The 14249-nt window shown below is 37.4% G+C and overlaps 3 protein-coding genes across 9 annotated transcripts; 2 read left to right on the top strand and 1 right to left on the bottom strand.

The window, feature by feature from the left end:
* The first annotated feature begins 903 nt into the window (after window positions 1–903).
* On the top strand, window positions 904–2971 carry LOC116211486 (UDP-glycosyltransferase 87A1). Its single transcript, XM_031545906.1, has 2 exons — window positions 904–1553; window positions 1755–2971. The coding sequence occupies exons 1-2, from the start codon at window positions 1076–1078 to the stop codon at window positions 2741–2743; spliced, it is 1467 nt and encodes a 488-aa protein (XP_031401766.1). The 5' UTR covers window positions 904–1075; the 3' UTR covers window positions 2744–2971.
* A 4475-nt stretch (window positions 2972–7446) lies between these two features.
* On the top strand, window positions 7447–10647 carry LOC116210824 (mitoferrin-like). The gene is made up of 2 exons (XM_031544892.1): window positions 7447–8722; window positions 10023–10647. Exons 1-2 carry the CDS (start codon window positions 7946–7948, stop codon window positions 10242–10244), a joined length of 999 nt encoding a protein of 332 aa, XP_031400752.1. The 5' UTR covers window positions 7447–7945; the 3' UTR covers window positions 10245–10647.
* A 201-nt stretch (window positions 10648–10848) lies between these two features.
* On the bottom strand, window positions 10849–14011 carry LOC116210823 (probable protein phosphatase 2C 26). 7 transcript variants are annotated; one of them, XM_031544885.1, is made up of 11 exons: window positions 13723–14011; window positions 13425–13500; window positions 13187–13266; window positions 12772–12862; window positions 12445–12515; window positions 12191–12270; window positions 11953–12050; window positions 11614–11737; window positions 11421–11503; window positions 11203–11251; window positions 10849–11096 (listed from the first exon to the last, which is right to left on the bottom strand). In XM_031544885.1, exons 1-11 carry the CDS (start codon window positions 13899–13901, stop codon window positions 11032–11034), a joined length of 996 nt encoding a protein of 331 aa, XP_031400745.1. In that variant the 5' UTR covers window positions 13902–14011; the 3' UTR covers window positions 10849–11031. The 7 variants fall into 7 exon arrangements, 6 of the variants coding, with proteins under 6 accessions (XP_031400745.1, XP_031400746.1, XP_031400744.1 ...); XM_031544886.1 differs by having other exon boundaries at window positions 12445–12497; window positions 13723–14006; XM_031544884.1 differs by having other exon boundaries at window positions 12445–12593; window positions 13723–14005.
* Window positions 14012–14249: the final 238 nt, after the last annotated feature.

Genomic DNA, 14249 nt, shown 5'->3' on the forward strand with positions numbered 1-14249 from the left:
AACATATTGTTTGAGACTAATTCTTATTTGAGTATTAACTTGACATTGGCCATGATATGTTTTTAATGAAAATCGAATCTACCGTAAGAAAGTTCATCCACTTAAAATTAGTGGACCACTTAAAGTTTAATATATTATGATCATGGTACTCTAATTAGAAATATTGAAAATTCAACTAAGATTAATAGAGATAAATATTAACTTTTATACCATATGAAGAAATATTAATTAGTACAATCTTTTAAAAAAATAGGAATTATTTATCATCATCAATCGAGAGTTCATAATTTGTATACATAAATGGGTTTGTCATTAGTTTCAGTTATATGTTATATATTGATTATTATACAAACCACTGCAATAAACTTAAAGATTGATGAAAAATTTCTCTAATCCGCAACATAGCACAAATGTTGCACCCTAGTATAAGTGTAAAACAAATAAGTGTCGCTGAAGAAATCTAGAGTTTCTTTAATAGATAAATTAGTCATCTAATCCACGCATTGCTTAGCCTTTTTTGCAGTTTTTATTTTATGTTGATATTATTGTATTTATTTTATTTAATAATAACAAATTTTGAAAATTATCTCATTGAAAATATTTAATATATAAATATATTGTGAATTTTTTTTTTAAAATTAGTTATGAAAATATGAAAAAACTAAGTATATATTAATGTACAGGGGGATACGAATGATTGATCGTTCATGAGCTGAGGATTACGAACGGAAATTCCTCATCAATTAAATGGAGAGCTTTTTTGAATTCTTGCAATAGGAATTTATATTACGTAATATATAAATATAGATATAGATATAGATTGTTCTATTTTATTTGTTCCCGTTATGAATTTATTGTTTTTTCTTTCTTTTCCACATTTTTTTATGTGCGAAGCAACCTCAGCTCAGCTACCTAACATTTTGAGTAGATCGGACAACCACTTTTCCTTGTGAAGATGGAAAGCCCACCCCTCCTTCTCCAAGTCCGGTCCTTCCCCTATATTCATCCATCCTTCCATCTTCTTGATTTCCTATCCCTAAAACCCTAACACCCTAAAATTGTGGATCAATCAAAGATGGATAGGGATAGGAAAGCCCACCTGGTCGCAATTCCATATCCAGGAAGAGGCCACATCAACCCCATGATGAACCTGTGTAAGCTTCTGGTGTCGAAAAGCCCCAGCATCTATGTCACTTTCGTCGTCACCGAGGAGTGGCTCGCTCTAGTCGGCTCTGACCCAAAGCCCGACACGATCCGCTTCGCCTGCATACCCAACGTCATTCCTTCGGAGAGCATCCGTGCCCTGGACTTCCCCGCATTTATTGAAGCCGTCTTGACTAAGATGGAAGACCCGGTTGAGCGGCTCCTTGATGCGCTTGATAAGCCCGTGATCGCCATCATTGCTGACACCTACTTGTTCTGGGCTGTCCGCGTCGCAAACAAGAGGGACATCCCCATCGCATCGCTGTGGACCATGTCGGCATCAGTCTTCACTGTCTTCGACCATTTTGAGCTCCTCCTTGTACACCGGCATTTCCCTGCCGATCTCTCAGGTCTGTCTGACAGACTAGCTAACTACACCACACCTACACTATCCAGTATCCACTGTAACTCAATTTTTAACTCACTCACTCATCATCGACAGGATTAACTCATTAGGAATACAATATGGGTGTGTGTGTGTTTCGCCATTGAATTTCCCTGTAGTGCTGTAATGTAATATCGATCGATCTCTTCTGGTGCAAGTGCTGCAGATCGGGGCGACGAGATCGTTGAATATATCCCAGGGCTTCCACCAACACGCTTGGCGGATCTCACCACCTTCTTCGGTGTAAGAGGGAGGGTTACTTTACAGAGGGCATTGGATTGCTTCCCGTGGGTTCCCAAAACACAGTATCTCCTCTTCACCAACTTCTACGAGCTTGAATCCTCAGTCATAGACGCCCTCAAGGCAAAATTTTCCATGCCCATCTACACCGTCGGTCCCACAATACCTTACTTTGAGCTTGAATTAGACTGCTCCTCCTCCATTTCCCTTGGGCTTGGTGCGGGTCCTCATCAGCATCATCGCCCGTCGTACCTCCAGTGGCTTGATTCCCAGCCCACAGCTTCTGTGCTGTACATCTCCTTAGGCAGTTTTCTCTCTGTGTCTCGCGAGCAGATGACCGAACTTGTCACCGGTGTCCGTGAAAGTGGAGTGAAGTTCTTATGGGTGAGCCGAGACCTAGAGGAGAACTGGTTGTCGGATTGGTTTAGGGGCAGCTGCGGAATTGATGAGGAGAAGGGAGTGATTGTGCCCTGGTGCAACCAATTGATGGTATTGAGTCATCCTTCGGTCGGAGGGTTCTGGACGCACTGTGGGCTAAATTCAACACTGGAAGCTATATATGCTGGGGTTCCAATATTGGCTTTCCCAATCTTTTGGGACCAAGTCCCAAATAGCAAGCTCATTGCTGAAGACTGGAAGATTGGGTGGCGAGTGAAGAGACCAGTGGCAGTGGGAGAGGAGGAGCAGCAGCAATTGGTGGTGTCTGGAGTGGAAATCGCAGGGGTTATTAGGAAGTTTATGGATTTGGAAAGTGATGAGCAGATGCAATTAAGGAGAAGAGCCATGGAACTCCAGGAAATATGTCGTCAAGCAATCCAGCCCGGTGGATCATCTTACAGCAACATTGATGCTTTTGCCAGTGAGATTTCAAAACTGGGGTGTTTCTTAGATAGATTTATACACGTTATCGACTGAGGACAAGACAAATTGGTGGCCTGGTTGTTTTTCCCAGTGCCATATATAACATATCTGCTGCAGGGAGTATGAACTTGTACTGTTCTTTTCTCCTGCTTATCAAACTTGGTGGTTTCCGTTCCGTTTCTGTTCAAGAGCTATATATATATTAATTAGGTATTCAATTCTTCTTGTGGAACTAAAAGTGTATCTTTATTCGGTATTAGTTTTTCTTATTTCATTGTAGTAAATTCAATGACCTCCTTTTAACTAGGGAAAAAAAAAGGTAATATCTTCCTACTTTGCTAGGCAAAGGTATTGAGGAGTTACATTTGGAAGCAAAATTTGGTGAGGAGAGTCGGGGTGCTGTGGCAATCTCCATTTTTCGAGCAAATATTCGATGAGTATTACTTAATCACTTCACTATATAATGCCAAATCAAAATATTTAAAAGTGAAAAACTAATATCATAACGGGCCCACAAATTTTCAATTTCCGCAATAAGAAGAACACAAATTTGAATCTTGAAAAATACATTATTGGGAGAGAGAATAACCATTAATTCTCGATCTCCTGAATTAGATTAGTCAAGCTCTAGTGAACTTCTGAATACCATGATGAGCATCGAAAAGAGTGAATGGTTAACACCCAACCAATATTTTTTCCCATTCTTCACCAAATAGTCTAGTCCTAGGGTGGCTTTTTGCTTATTATTTTTTTTCTAAGTTTTTGATATGATATTGTTAGTTACATAATATTAAAAAAAAAATAAGCTTTTGAACTTTTAAAATTAAAAAATCGATTTAAGGTATTTCTAATTTTTAACATCCAGTACTAGAATTTTGTGAATTTTTCTAATATTCATCACTTAATAGATTTTTTCAATTTTTTACTTTTTCTAATTTTCATAATAATTTAATATAAATAATTTTGTTAATTTTCAAAATATATTTTATAATAGGATATGAGTAAAATAGAATTTTTTAACTCAACATCCATCATATACATATAATATAACAAATTTTTATTAATCACAAATTACAATTTAAAACACGCGTATGATATATAATAAAATTGACAAAAACACGCGTATCATATGCTGTGCAATGCACGTGCTCTACGATTAATATCTATTATAGTATTTAAAATAGGCTCCTTGAGCCTGTGCGATGAGGAACCTCCGTTTGTCTGATGTGAGTTTGTCACGTAAGATTTTTGAGCAATTCTTGAACTCTTGATTGAGTGTCTTTTGATTCATCTTCTTTAATTTAGTAACCCAGTGAAAGTAACTAATAAAAAAAATTAAAGAATGTGAAAGAAGAGCATAAGTTTATATGTATTGTAATGGTAGAAACATGGCTAGTTGTGTTAATTGTCTCGTATTTTAAATACTATTAGGCTCTTCAAGCCTGTGCGATGAGGAGCTTCCGTTCATACGATGTGAGTCTACCACGTAGGATTTTTGAGTAATTCCTAAACTCTTGATTGGGTATCTTTTCATTCATCTTTAATTTAGTAATCCATTGAAAGTAATTAATAAAAAATTTTAAAGAATGTGAAAGAAGAGCATAAGTTTATCAGTACTGTAATGGTAGAAACATGGCTAGTTGTGTTAATTGTCTTGTGTTTGGAACTTTCCTTCCAACTTTTCTTATTTTTATTATGCTTTTATTTCATATTTGGGATATTTACCTAAAATGGCCTATGGTTTGTCCGTTTTGTCAAATCTATCATATGCTTTTTTTTGTCAAATTTATCCCATGGTTTACTTTTTGCATCAAATCTATCTCGGCGTTATCTTTTTCGTCGACATCTAACGGCTGTGCTGATTTGGCGCCTACGTGGCAAGTGTGGCCCACTATCTCTTCACGTGCCACGTCAGCACGACCGTTAGATGTTGACGGAAAAGATAACGCCGGGATAGATTTGATGCAAAAAGTAAATCATGGGATAGATTTGACAAAAAAAAACATATGATAGATTTGACAAAATGGACAAACCATGGGCCATTTTAGGTAAAAACTCATTCATATTTTATTTTTTTCAAATTTTTTTTAATGTGAACTTGACATCACTAATTTTATCTGCGTGGTAATTTATCAGTGGTTGCAAATCAAAAGTAAAAGAAAAATGAGAAATTAAAATAAAATTAATTAATTAAACCTTAAAAAAATAATACCGAGGGGATGGATGGTAGCCGAGAGGGGGATCGGATGAGATAGGCCCCTACAAAGTGACACATATATCGTATGTTCAATATGTTACATTAATATAAAACTTTTAAGATAAGACTTGCAAATATGTAACTCCTATTACTACAAAAAGTACAAATTGTCCTATTTTTATAATATCGATGCGTGAAATATGTATTATTTAGTATAACTATTCATATGGGAAGTTGTATTGGATTTAGCATTATACCGTATATTATTTCCGAATAACTTTCTATGAAAAACAAATAAAACCATCTATACAAATATATTACAAATAAATTTAAGAGTTTCTATTAAAAAAAGAGTAACATATAACAATAACAAATCTATACTCTCAATCAATGTTACATCTACTAATGTATAATACTACATATAAGCCATAAACATAATAAGTCATAGAAACATAAAGATTTTATTTATTTAATTACGACAAATTAAGGAAAAAAATCACAAGCGTTCGCTCGTTGAGTCTAGTATCTATGAAAGTAAGAACATAGTGGGCATAGTCATATGGCCTTAGAATGTTTGGTTGCTAAATGGAAATTTCTTTAATTTTTGAGCATTTTTTTGAAAAAAAACTTTAATTTTTAAAATATAAAGATATAAAATTTGTGGGACCACTCATTATTTTATCGATTTTTCGAGCTTTCTTTATGGATATATAATCTTTTTTAGCTTTCTTGATTTTTTTATTTTCTTTTAGAAATTGATTTTATAATTTTTTATAACATATAGATATAGATTCATGGGGTCAGACTTTATTTTCTCTTTTTTTTTTTGTAATATTTTGACATATAAAAAATATTTTATCTAAATGGCCTTGAATGCTTGAATTACTGAATGAATTTTTCTTTTGAGCATTTTCCAAAAAAAATTAAAATTTTGAAACACGTATAGAGATTTGTGGGATCAATAATTATTTTCTCTATTTTTTGAACTTTATTTAGAAGTATTAGATTTTTAAAACACAATATAGATTTGTGTGACTGATGCTTTTTTTTTCGATTTTTTGACTTTTTTAGAAAATAAAATTTTAGTTTAAATTTTTTGAAGGATATAAATATAGATTTGTGGGATCAATTGTTATTTTCTAAGTTTTTAAATTTTTAAAATTTCCAAATATATAGGCATAAATTTATGGGATATGTAAAAACTTCTCAATTTTCCATACTTGCTTAAAAATAAAAATATTTTATGAAAATATCAAAATAAAACAAATCATATAAGATCATATTTGTTTATCAAAAAACAAATTAGATCATATTTTTCATAATAATATGATGTGTTTTATATTTACTTTTTGAAAAGCAAATTAAATCATTTTTTATAGGTATAGATATGATGTGTTATCGATATTATACTATGTCTGATATGTTATAAATAACGAAGGCAAATATGTGGTGGGCTCAGGTAGATGGTCTCAAAACGCTCGGTTGTTGAATTTTTTAAAATTTTTTTAAGAGACAATATTTTAAAATATATAGATACAAATTTGTATGATCTCTCATTATTATCTTAATTTTTAATGATTTCTTTTAACACAAATTTTAAAATTTCTTAAAATATATAACTATAGTTTTGTGAAATTAGTCAATATTTTATCGGATTTTGAGCTTTTTTTAGAAAATGAATTTTTAATGATATAAATTTACCAATCGTGCTTAACAGCTTCTTAATCTAGCGGTTGGTAAATTATTAATGGTTATTTATTTTTTTGATTGAATGATCGAATGATTGACCCTTGTTGAAACATATATATTTATATATTTGTGTGCATTAACACAGGGCTTTGATTTTTTGTAAGTGACACAATTGAACTTGAAGGTTACCAAATTAAGGATGCAATGGTGATCATGGGCGGTGAGATAAAAGGGGACTGTCAAAGGCCACTTATGGGATTTTCCAGAACATTTGATAAGGAAGAAAGAAAAAGGAAAAAAAAAAAGGAAAGATGGAGATACATGAACAAACATGACACAAAATTAATTGGATTTGGGAAATGATTGATATCCATTAATGCAGGGGATGTATTCATAGAGAATTGGAACTTTGAAAAGTTGATCAATCTGCCACAGCTGCGAAAGTGATTGAGAAGCCAAACTCTCTTCTTATGAAATTAGGACGAAATTAAAAAGGAAATCAAAGATTGAGGGTCAATAGGGAGGTTTCCCAAAGTAATAAAGAACATTGCTAGTGTATTTAGTTTTAGAGTAGAGTTGAGTTGAGTTTTGATTTTAATTGATTCGTAATGATTGTATTGTTGAATTATGAGAAAAAGTGTGAAAAAATAATAAATAATTTAAAAAAGTAATGATTGTATAGTTAAATTGTTAAAAAAATAATTAATAGTTTGAAGAATTTATTATTAAAAATTAAATTAAATAATTAAAAAAAATTTAAAATAAAAATAATAATTATGTAGTTGACAGTATAATGAGTAAAATTAAAATTAAAATTAAAATTTAAAATTAAATTGCAAAATTAAACGGACAAATTTTGCGACCCTCGCCCGAACCAAAAAATAAAAAAATCTATCGGCATTGGAACCCTAAATTTCCAAAAACAGCAGCAACTTTGATCCGTCTGATTCGTCTTCCAGTTGGCTGCTGCAGCTGCTCTTCCTCCTCCTCCTCCTCTTCCTCATCCTCCTCTGCCTCGCCTGCACTTGGTCGGTGTATGTGACCAATCTTAGTCAGAAAACTCGGCAGTGGGCGCCCCCCCCCGGCTCTCTCTCTCTCTCTCTCTCATGTAATTTGATTTGATTTCTGTTTCTGCCCCCTCCTTTTCTTTGTTCCATTCGTATATGTATGTATAAGCCCATTCCCAGAGCTGAGGATGCTAACTACTCAAAATCTCTTCCATTCCAGCCACTGTAGAGGTAGACATTGTTTATCTACTGTAGCTAAATAGCACCTATATTATATTATTCCACCTCCTCAAAAACCTTGGAACTTTTGGAGCCCCCGTCATCCAAACCCTAGTTCATCATCCAATTCGCCTCAATTTTTGAATGGCCGCAACAGACGCTACCACCAAGTTCCGGAACACAGACTTCCGGCCGGTTCCCCAGCCCCCGGATTTCCACCCTGAAGTCTTTGTTTCAGCTCACGATGGCCTCCGCTTCTGGCAATTCATGATCGCCGGCTCAATTGCAGGGTCCGTCGAACACATGGCCATGTTCCCTGTTGACACAGTGAAGACTCACATGCAAGCCATCGGCTCCTGCCCTATAAAATCAGTGGGAGTCCGCCACGCCCTCCAGTCCATTCTCAAGGCCGACGGAGTTTTAGGCTTGTACCGAGGCATCGGCGCCATGGGCCTGGGAGCTGGTCCTGCTCATGCTGTGTATTTCTCGGTCTATGAGATGTGTAAGAAATACTTCTCGGGCGGGAATCCAAATAACTCGGCTGCTCACGCGGTCTCTGGCATCTTTGCGACGGTTGCCAGCGATGCGGTGTTCACGCCAATGGATATGGTGAAGCAGAGACTGCAGTTGAACAAGAGCCCCTACAAGGGCCTTTTGGGTTGTGTTCGGACTGTCTTGAAAGAGGAGGGCTTTAGGGCCTTTTATGCATCGTATAGGACCACCGTGATCATGAATGCTCCCTTCACCGCGGTGCATTTTGCCACCTATGAGGCAGCCAAGAGGGGCTTGATGGAGATATCACCAGATAGTGTGGACGATGAGGGTTGGGTTGTTCATGCCACCGCTGGTGCTGCTGCTGGAGCTTTGGCAGCTGCACTTACCACTCCTCTGGATGTCGTGAAGACTCAATTGCAGTGTCAGGTAGACGCAGTTGGCTTTACACTAGCTCCTCTCTCTTCCCTGATGTTTTCCTGTGCATTTGAATGTTCAGTAGAGAGTCAATGCGATATGAGGATACAGTTCATTACCATAAAGTAGTTGCCTTGCCATGGCAGCTCACATTTTCGGGCTAAGCATAGTGAACTAATACACCCAAGGGATACTGCCAGAAAGGACAAAGAAACCATCACGCATTTAGTCTAAGGTAGCTTCAGAGATTTGTTTATCTTAGGTTACGTTTGGTATACTGCAATGGAAATGAATGGAATGGATATCTCATCCTTTCACTCCATTTGCTCTCTATAGTGAGTTGAAAAGAGTATTTCATCTTGATAGTCCTTTTTCTCTAACTTGATGGAATGATCACAACTTTATAAATCTTAAGTAATGCTCATTCCATCATTCCAACTAATTTTGAATTTTCATACAAGTATCATATATTTTCTTTTTAAGGTCCTATATCTAAACATATACATATAATAACATCTTATTTTTTTCAATTACACTACTTTATAAGTTCAAATTTAACACACACCAAAAAAAAAAGCATATATCCTCTCAATCTAATTATATTTCTCTTTATGTAATTCATTCCGTTCCATTCTGGTGAACCAGACGGGACCGTGGTTCCTTCAACATAATTGTTATTCTTCTTTCGTACACGGTCTTGTCCGGTTGCAAGTTTTGGTTCATGAATCCCATTTCATTACAGCCAAGAATTTGTTCACTGTCCTGATTTTTAGATCCATGGGAATACTGAGTCTTAGGAATCCGAAGGACAGCATCGGTGGAAGAATTTCCTTCATGAACTGTAACCTGATCCATTGTTTAATTGTCCCATGGTATCATTTCAATTCCTTATCGAACTTTGTCCCCTGCTAATCACAGAGAGCTTTGGCGTGTGCTCTGTAGTCATTTTGAGGTTTTGTTTGTCATCAACTCTGCCATATTTCTTTCCTAAACCAGTAAGTCCAAGTTCTGCTTATCGCTCTTCTCAGGCCATCACAAGAGGAAGTATAACTTATTTCTTGTTTCTTATTATGATTGATGAGCTAAAGCTTTAGATAAGGTAGCTATGATTTCAAATGATGCATTCATTGCCAGAGGTCAACCAATATTACTACTCCATATCGTGGATAAGGCGGTTATTTACTTGGGGAGGTCATGATGTCCTCAAGTCATGATTATGTTGTTACTATGGTTCATTCATCATTGTTGGTTGCCCTTGTATTATTCTATTCACGATTTGCGTCTGATCAATGACTGGTGTCTTTGTAACCAGGGAGTTTGCGGATGTGATAGATTTAAGAGCGGATCAATTAGGGATGTAATTCAAACGATAGTAAATAGAGATGGGTACATAGGGCTTGTGAGAGGATGGACTCCAAGGATGCTTTTCCACGCTCCCGCTGCTGCAATCTGCTGGTCCACTTATGAAGCTGCCAAATCCTTCTTCCAAGAACTGAACAGTAGCAGCCCGAGCAGAGTACCGTCACCTGAATAGCAGGTTTATCCGTCGATCTCCAATTGCATCAGAGTTCCCTGTGCTCCCTATAACTTGAAGGGTGTAGATGTTAAGGAGTTCTACTTCCCTTGAGATACATCCAATGGGAGAGGAAGAAGTCAGGTCAGAGCTGCCTGTGTCTGTCATGGGAGGTGTTACTCAGCTCGATCGATTAAATGAGGACATATGTGTCCGAATATGATTATTGTTTAGAAATTAAATTGATTGTAGTTTGAGTTGCTTGTTCACGGTATTGAGTACTAGATTCCATCTTGTACTATTTTTTTTTTAGTCTCAGCCTGCAAGTTTTGCTCATTGGGTTCAACACGGAGAGGGGAGCTATGTTTAGACTACCGGGAATTGCTTATGCATTTCTTCACTCTAGATCTTGACCATTTTTGCAGTTCTCCCGGCTATACTTGGGTGAGATAGTCTTCCATTACTAATATAGTTATTGCCGTTTTTGGAAGTATCTGTGTAAGGGACATTGCTCTGTTGTAACATACGATGGCAAGCTCTTCTGTCATGGCACAGGAGAAGCTTTCCCTAGCCCTGATAATGAGCCTTGGAGGTCATGAGTTTGCCTTTTTTTTTCGCACTCTGATGGTGAAATTGCATTCAATTCGGTACTTTCATTTTGACGAGGACAGCGTTCAAGATAGAGATAGAGGGAAGGAACCCTCTGCCTTCGTCATTTGGGAAGAATGGAACACATTGATCAGGAATGCAAGGTGGAATCCCAAGAGAGCCACCAAACTTTCATTCTGATAAGCCGCGTGTTTGTGTTTCAGGCTGCTGACTGTGTTCTAACAACTCTACCGACAATCACGGTAATGTCATCAAGTTTTCCACCTGAAAAAGGACCACCAAAGTCAAGATGAGGCGTCCGAAAATGCTATGTGGAGAAATGTTCACCACAATGAAAAGAAACAAAGACCAAATTAAATTTAAGCCATGCCTGTTAGCTTCATCCCCAGAATTTTCTTCCATAGGGGAATGTCAAAACCCTGCAGATAAGAGTATATGCGACATCACAATTTAATTAAAATAGCTGAGTGGAAGACACAGCTACTTTTGCCATAAATAACTTAATAATAAATCTTCAAAAAAGAAAGAAGAAAAATTAACGTGGTAGTGATGGTTAATTGGTTGGTATGGTATGGTTTCAGCAATCACCTTTGCTCTGGCCTCCACCGAGTAGGGAGAATCGAAGCTGGGATCCATCGAGTGTGTGTTAGCCAGATCACATAATGCCTTTGCTAAACAACACGGCCCAATAAAAAATCAGTTTTAGAGAGTTGAAGTTGGAAAGCAAAAGAAGATTTTGCCAGATAAACTAATTAGAAAAGAGGAAAATTAGGAAAATTACCGGTTTCTGAAACGTCACTGTATCTTGTTACAGCTGAAACGATTTCATGATCGAACACATTATCGAAAAGGCCATCCGATCCCATAACAATGGTGTCTTGCTCCATTACTTCCACTGTGCTCATCTGTATATTGTTCCAACAAATTTCTGATCAATGTCAGAATGCAATGCGGAGTTAATGTTAATGCAAGTGTATAGCTATATTTGACATTGCATAATGCTGCAGTGCCAGGTCACTGGCTTCTGGCAAAGATCTGATATTAAAGTGGGAAAGCTAAGGTAACTGCCTAGGATCGAGTAACAGGAGCTTGAGATTCCATATATATGCTATATAATTACCACAGCATCGAGGTATGTTTGGCCGACCACCTCAGAACTTAACTGGTGTGGGCAATCAAAATAATGCTCTTGAGGGGACGTTGAAAATACTACCTTACCTGCCAAAGCAGAGTCAGATTATTTTAGAACCACCTACCATATTCAATTTTTAGTCAGCAAATAAAGGAGGAGCCAACAAAGAGAAGGATAAACAATTCCACAAGCCTCGATGACTAGACACAGTAAAATGTTTGTTTACCCTGGCGGATCACCCTCAGTCCACAGTCCCCAACATTTGCGATCTTCAGGATCCTGCCTCTCTCTAACATGGCTATTATTCTAGAGAGGAAAGCAGAAAGATGAAAAGCGAATGAATGACTATGAGAGGAGACGACATATATGGGGTTGGTGCAAGCAGCTTCATTAATCCGCGAGCTTGCTAGGTGGTCATTAATTATTAAGACATCTAATCTAATCTAATTAATCTAATTACTTAACAGCCAGGACACGTACACGGTAGCCGAACCTACAGAAGAGGTTGCAGCATGTGCTTCTTTCAAGAGCATCTGGGGATCATAGCTGAACTGAGACGTGCAAGCAAAAATATGTAAATAGGCAGCAACAGGCTGATTTCCCAACCTAAGCCACCCAGCAATGCATGTCTTGTATCAATTCAAGAGAGTTTGTCAGTTATGTGAGGAAGGAAGCAAGCAATAACATTGATACAATATGATTGAGGTTGAATATATGCATATGTACACACACACACACACACACACATGTATATGTATATTGAGCTAGTGGGGATTAAACTTGATTTGGGGAAAAACATTAATTTACCTCCTCAAGTCCCCGCTGTTCCAACAGGGACGAAGCATTAGTCATCAATTCCCGAGAAAATAAGGAAGGGTCAACCTTCTGTTCAGCCCATCTAACAACCCAACACATCCATGGATAAAGAATAGTAGTATATCAGATAAGATCCATATTAATGGATTGGATTATACCATACATACATACATAAAGAATATTTCTTGTCTTATCCTCCCATATATATATATATATATATAGATGAAGCAGAATATAATGGCCTTGCTGCTTAGTCCTGAGGATTGTAGAGCTCGCATAACAGAATTGTACGAGTGCAGCTGATGGTTAGTTGTGATATATATGTATATATATATGGTGCATCACAGTAGTAGACCACGACGTGAGCTAACTAAGACGAGACGGGAGGAAATTAATACATACGCACCCAGAAACACCATCAGCAACAGCAAGAACACCACCATTGAAGGTGCTGACGAGATAGGCGTCCTCGCCACCTTTGTCAATCTTCCAAATTAATGTAAGGACAAGATTATATACATAAACATAATGATTTCTCTATATGATTCATTCAATCAACAATGAAGAAAGGCAGGGCTGGCCAGGGACGAGGAAAAGATTATATCCTCAAAGGGCCTGGCCTTCACGAGGGATAGGCTACCTACCTTGTTGGGATGAGGGATGAGGTGTGTCCCAACGCAAAGACACACATCAGATTCAGTCTCAGGAGTTAATTGTTCACTGCAAGAAAAAAGGCAAATCAAATTTTCATTCATTCAGGCAGCAGAGTGGATTCAATGATCATCGATATCATGAAGTCGTGATCAAGTGGATTGTGGATTACATGGTATGGGTTATTCTGTGCGTCTAGCTACCTATTGCATGAGATATACACAGACAGACGATGATTCATGGACAATATAATACCGGCTGCTGCCCAGGAGGACTGGAGAGGGAGCTCACCCAAGTGGACCATTGGGAGCGCAGAAAAGCGAAGTCCTGCAGCAGCTGCTACTGCTGCGTCTGTGTCTTTTGGTGGGATAGCGAAGGGGCAGAAGATGAGGATGGAGTCGGGAGCAAGACGATTGGGAAAGGGAAGCTCCGAGTGTACGGATCAGAGTTGGAGTTGGAGCTGTGGCCATCCTTTTGGCACGTCCCACTCACTGGGCACTCCAATTTTAATCACCTTCGTCATCCCAGTCCCAGTCCACACAACACAACCAACCGACCACAGGACTCCATGGTCTGTTGATGCTACATTCTGTAGGTGTGCTTCAGGTTTTGTGCATTTGTGTAAATTTTCTATTTTATTATTATTATTAGAAAGAATTAATTTGTGTTTGCCAAAGTGCTAGGGCAACAGGTGGTGGACGGTGTAAAAAAGCCGAGCCAAATCTATAAAGCTCAATCTCGGCTCGTCATTGTCCTCCTAAGCTCAAACTTGGGATTTGAGTTTGGTCGAGCCTGAATATCGACTTCAAGTTTGGCTC

This window comes from Punica granatum, chromosome 6 (genome assembly GCF_007655135.1).
Source record: "Punica granatum isolate Tunisia-2019 chromosome 6, ASM765513v2, whole genome shotgun sequence".
NCBI classification, from domain to species: domain Eukaryota; kingdom Viridiplantae; phylum Streptophyta; class Magnoliopsida; order Myrtales; family Lythraceae; genus Punica; species Punica granatum.

What these genes read in the sequence shown, in the direction of transcription:
- LOC116211486 (XM_031545906.1), top strand. Translation starts at nt 1,076, where the DNA reads ATGGATAGGGATAGGAAAGCCCACCTGGTCGCAATTCCATATCCAGGA. An exon ending in TTTCCCTGCCGATCTCTCAG is followed by an intron (nt 1,554 to 1,754) that starts GTCTGTCTGACA and finishes CAAGTGCTGCAG; the next exon opens with ATCGGGGCGACGAGATCGTT.
- LOC116210824 (XM_031544892.1), top strand. Translation starts at nt 7,946, where the DNA reads ATGGCCGCAACAGACGCTACCACCAAGTTCCGGAACACAGACTTCCGG. An exon ending in AGACTCAATTGCAGTGTCAG is followed by an intron (nt 8,723 to 10,022) that starts GTAGACGCAGTT and finishes CTTTGTAACCAG; the next exon opens with GGAGTTTGCGGATGTGATAG.
- LOC116210823 (XM_031544884.1), bottom strand. Translation starts at nt 13,901, where the DNA reads ATGGCCACAGCTCCAACTCCAACTCTGATCCGTACACTCGGAGCTTCC. An exon ending in CAGTGACGTTTCAGAAACCG is followed by an intron (nt 11,504 to 11,613) that starts GTAATTTTCCTA and finishes CGTGTTGTTTAG; the next exon opens with CAAAGGCATTATGTGATCTG. An exon ending in TCTGGGGATGAAGCTAACAG is followed by an intron (nt 11,097 to 11,202) that starts GCATGGCTTAAA and finishes GTCCTTTTTCAG; the next exon opens with GTGGAAAACTTGATGACATT.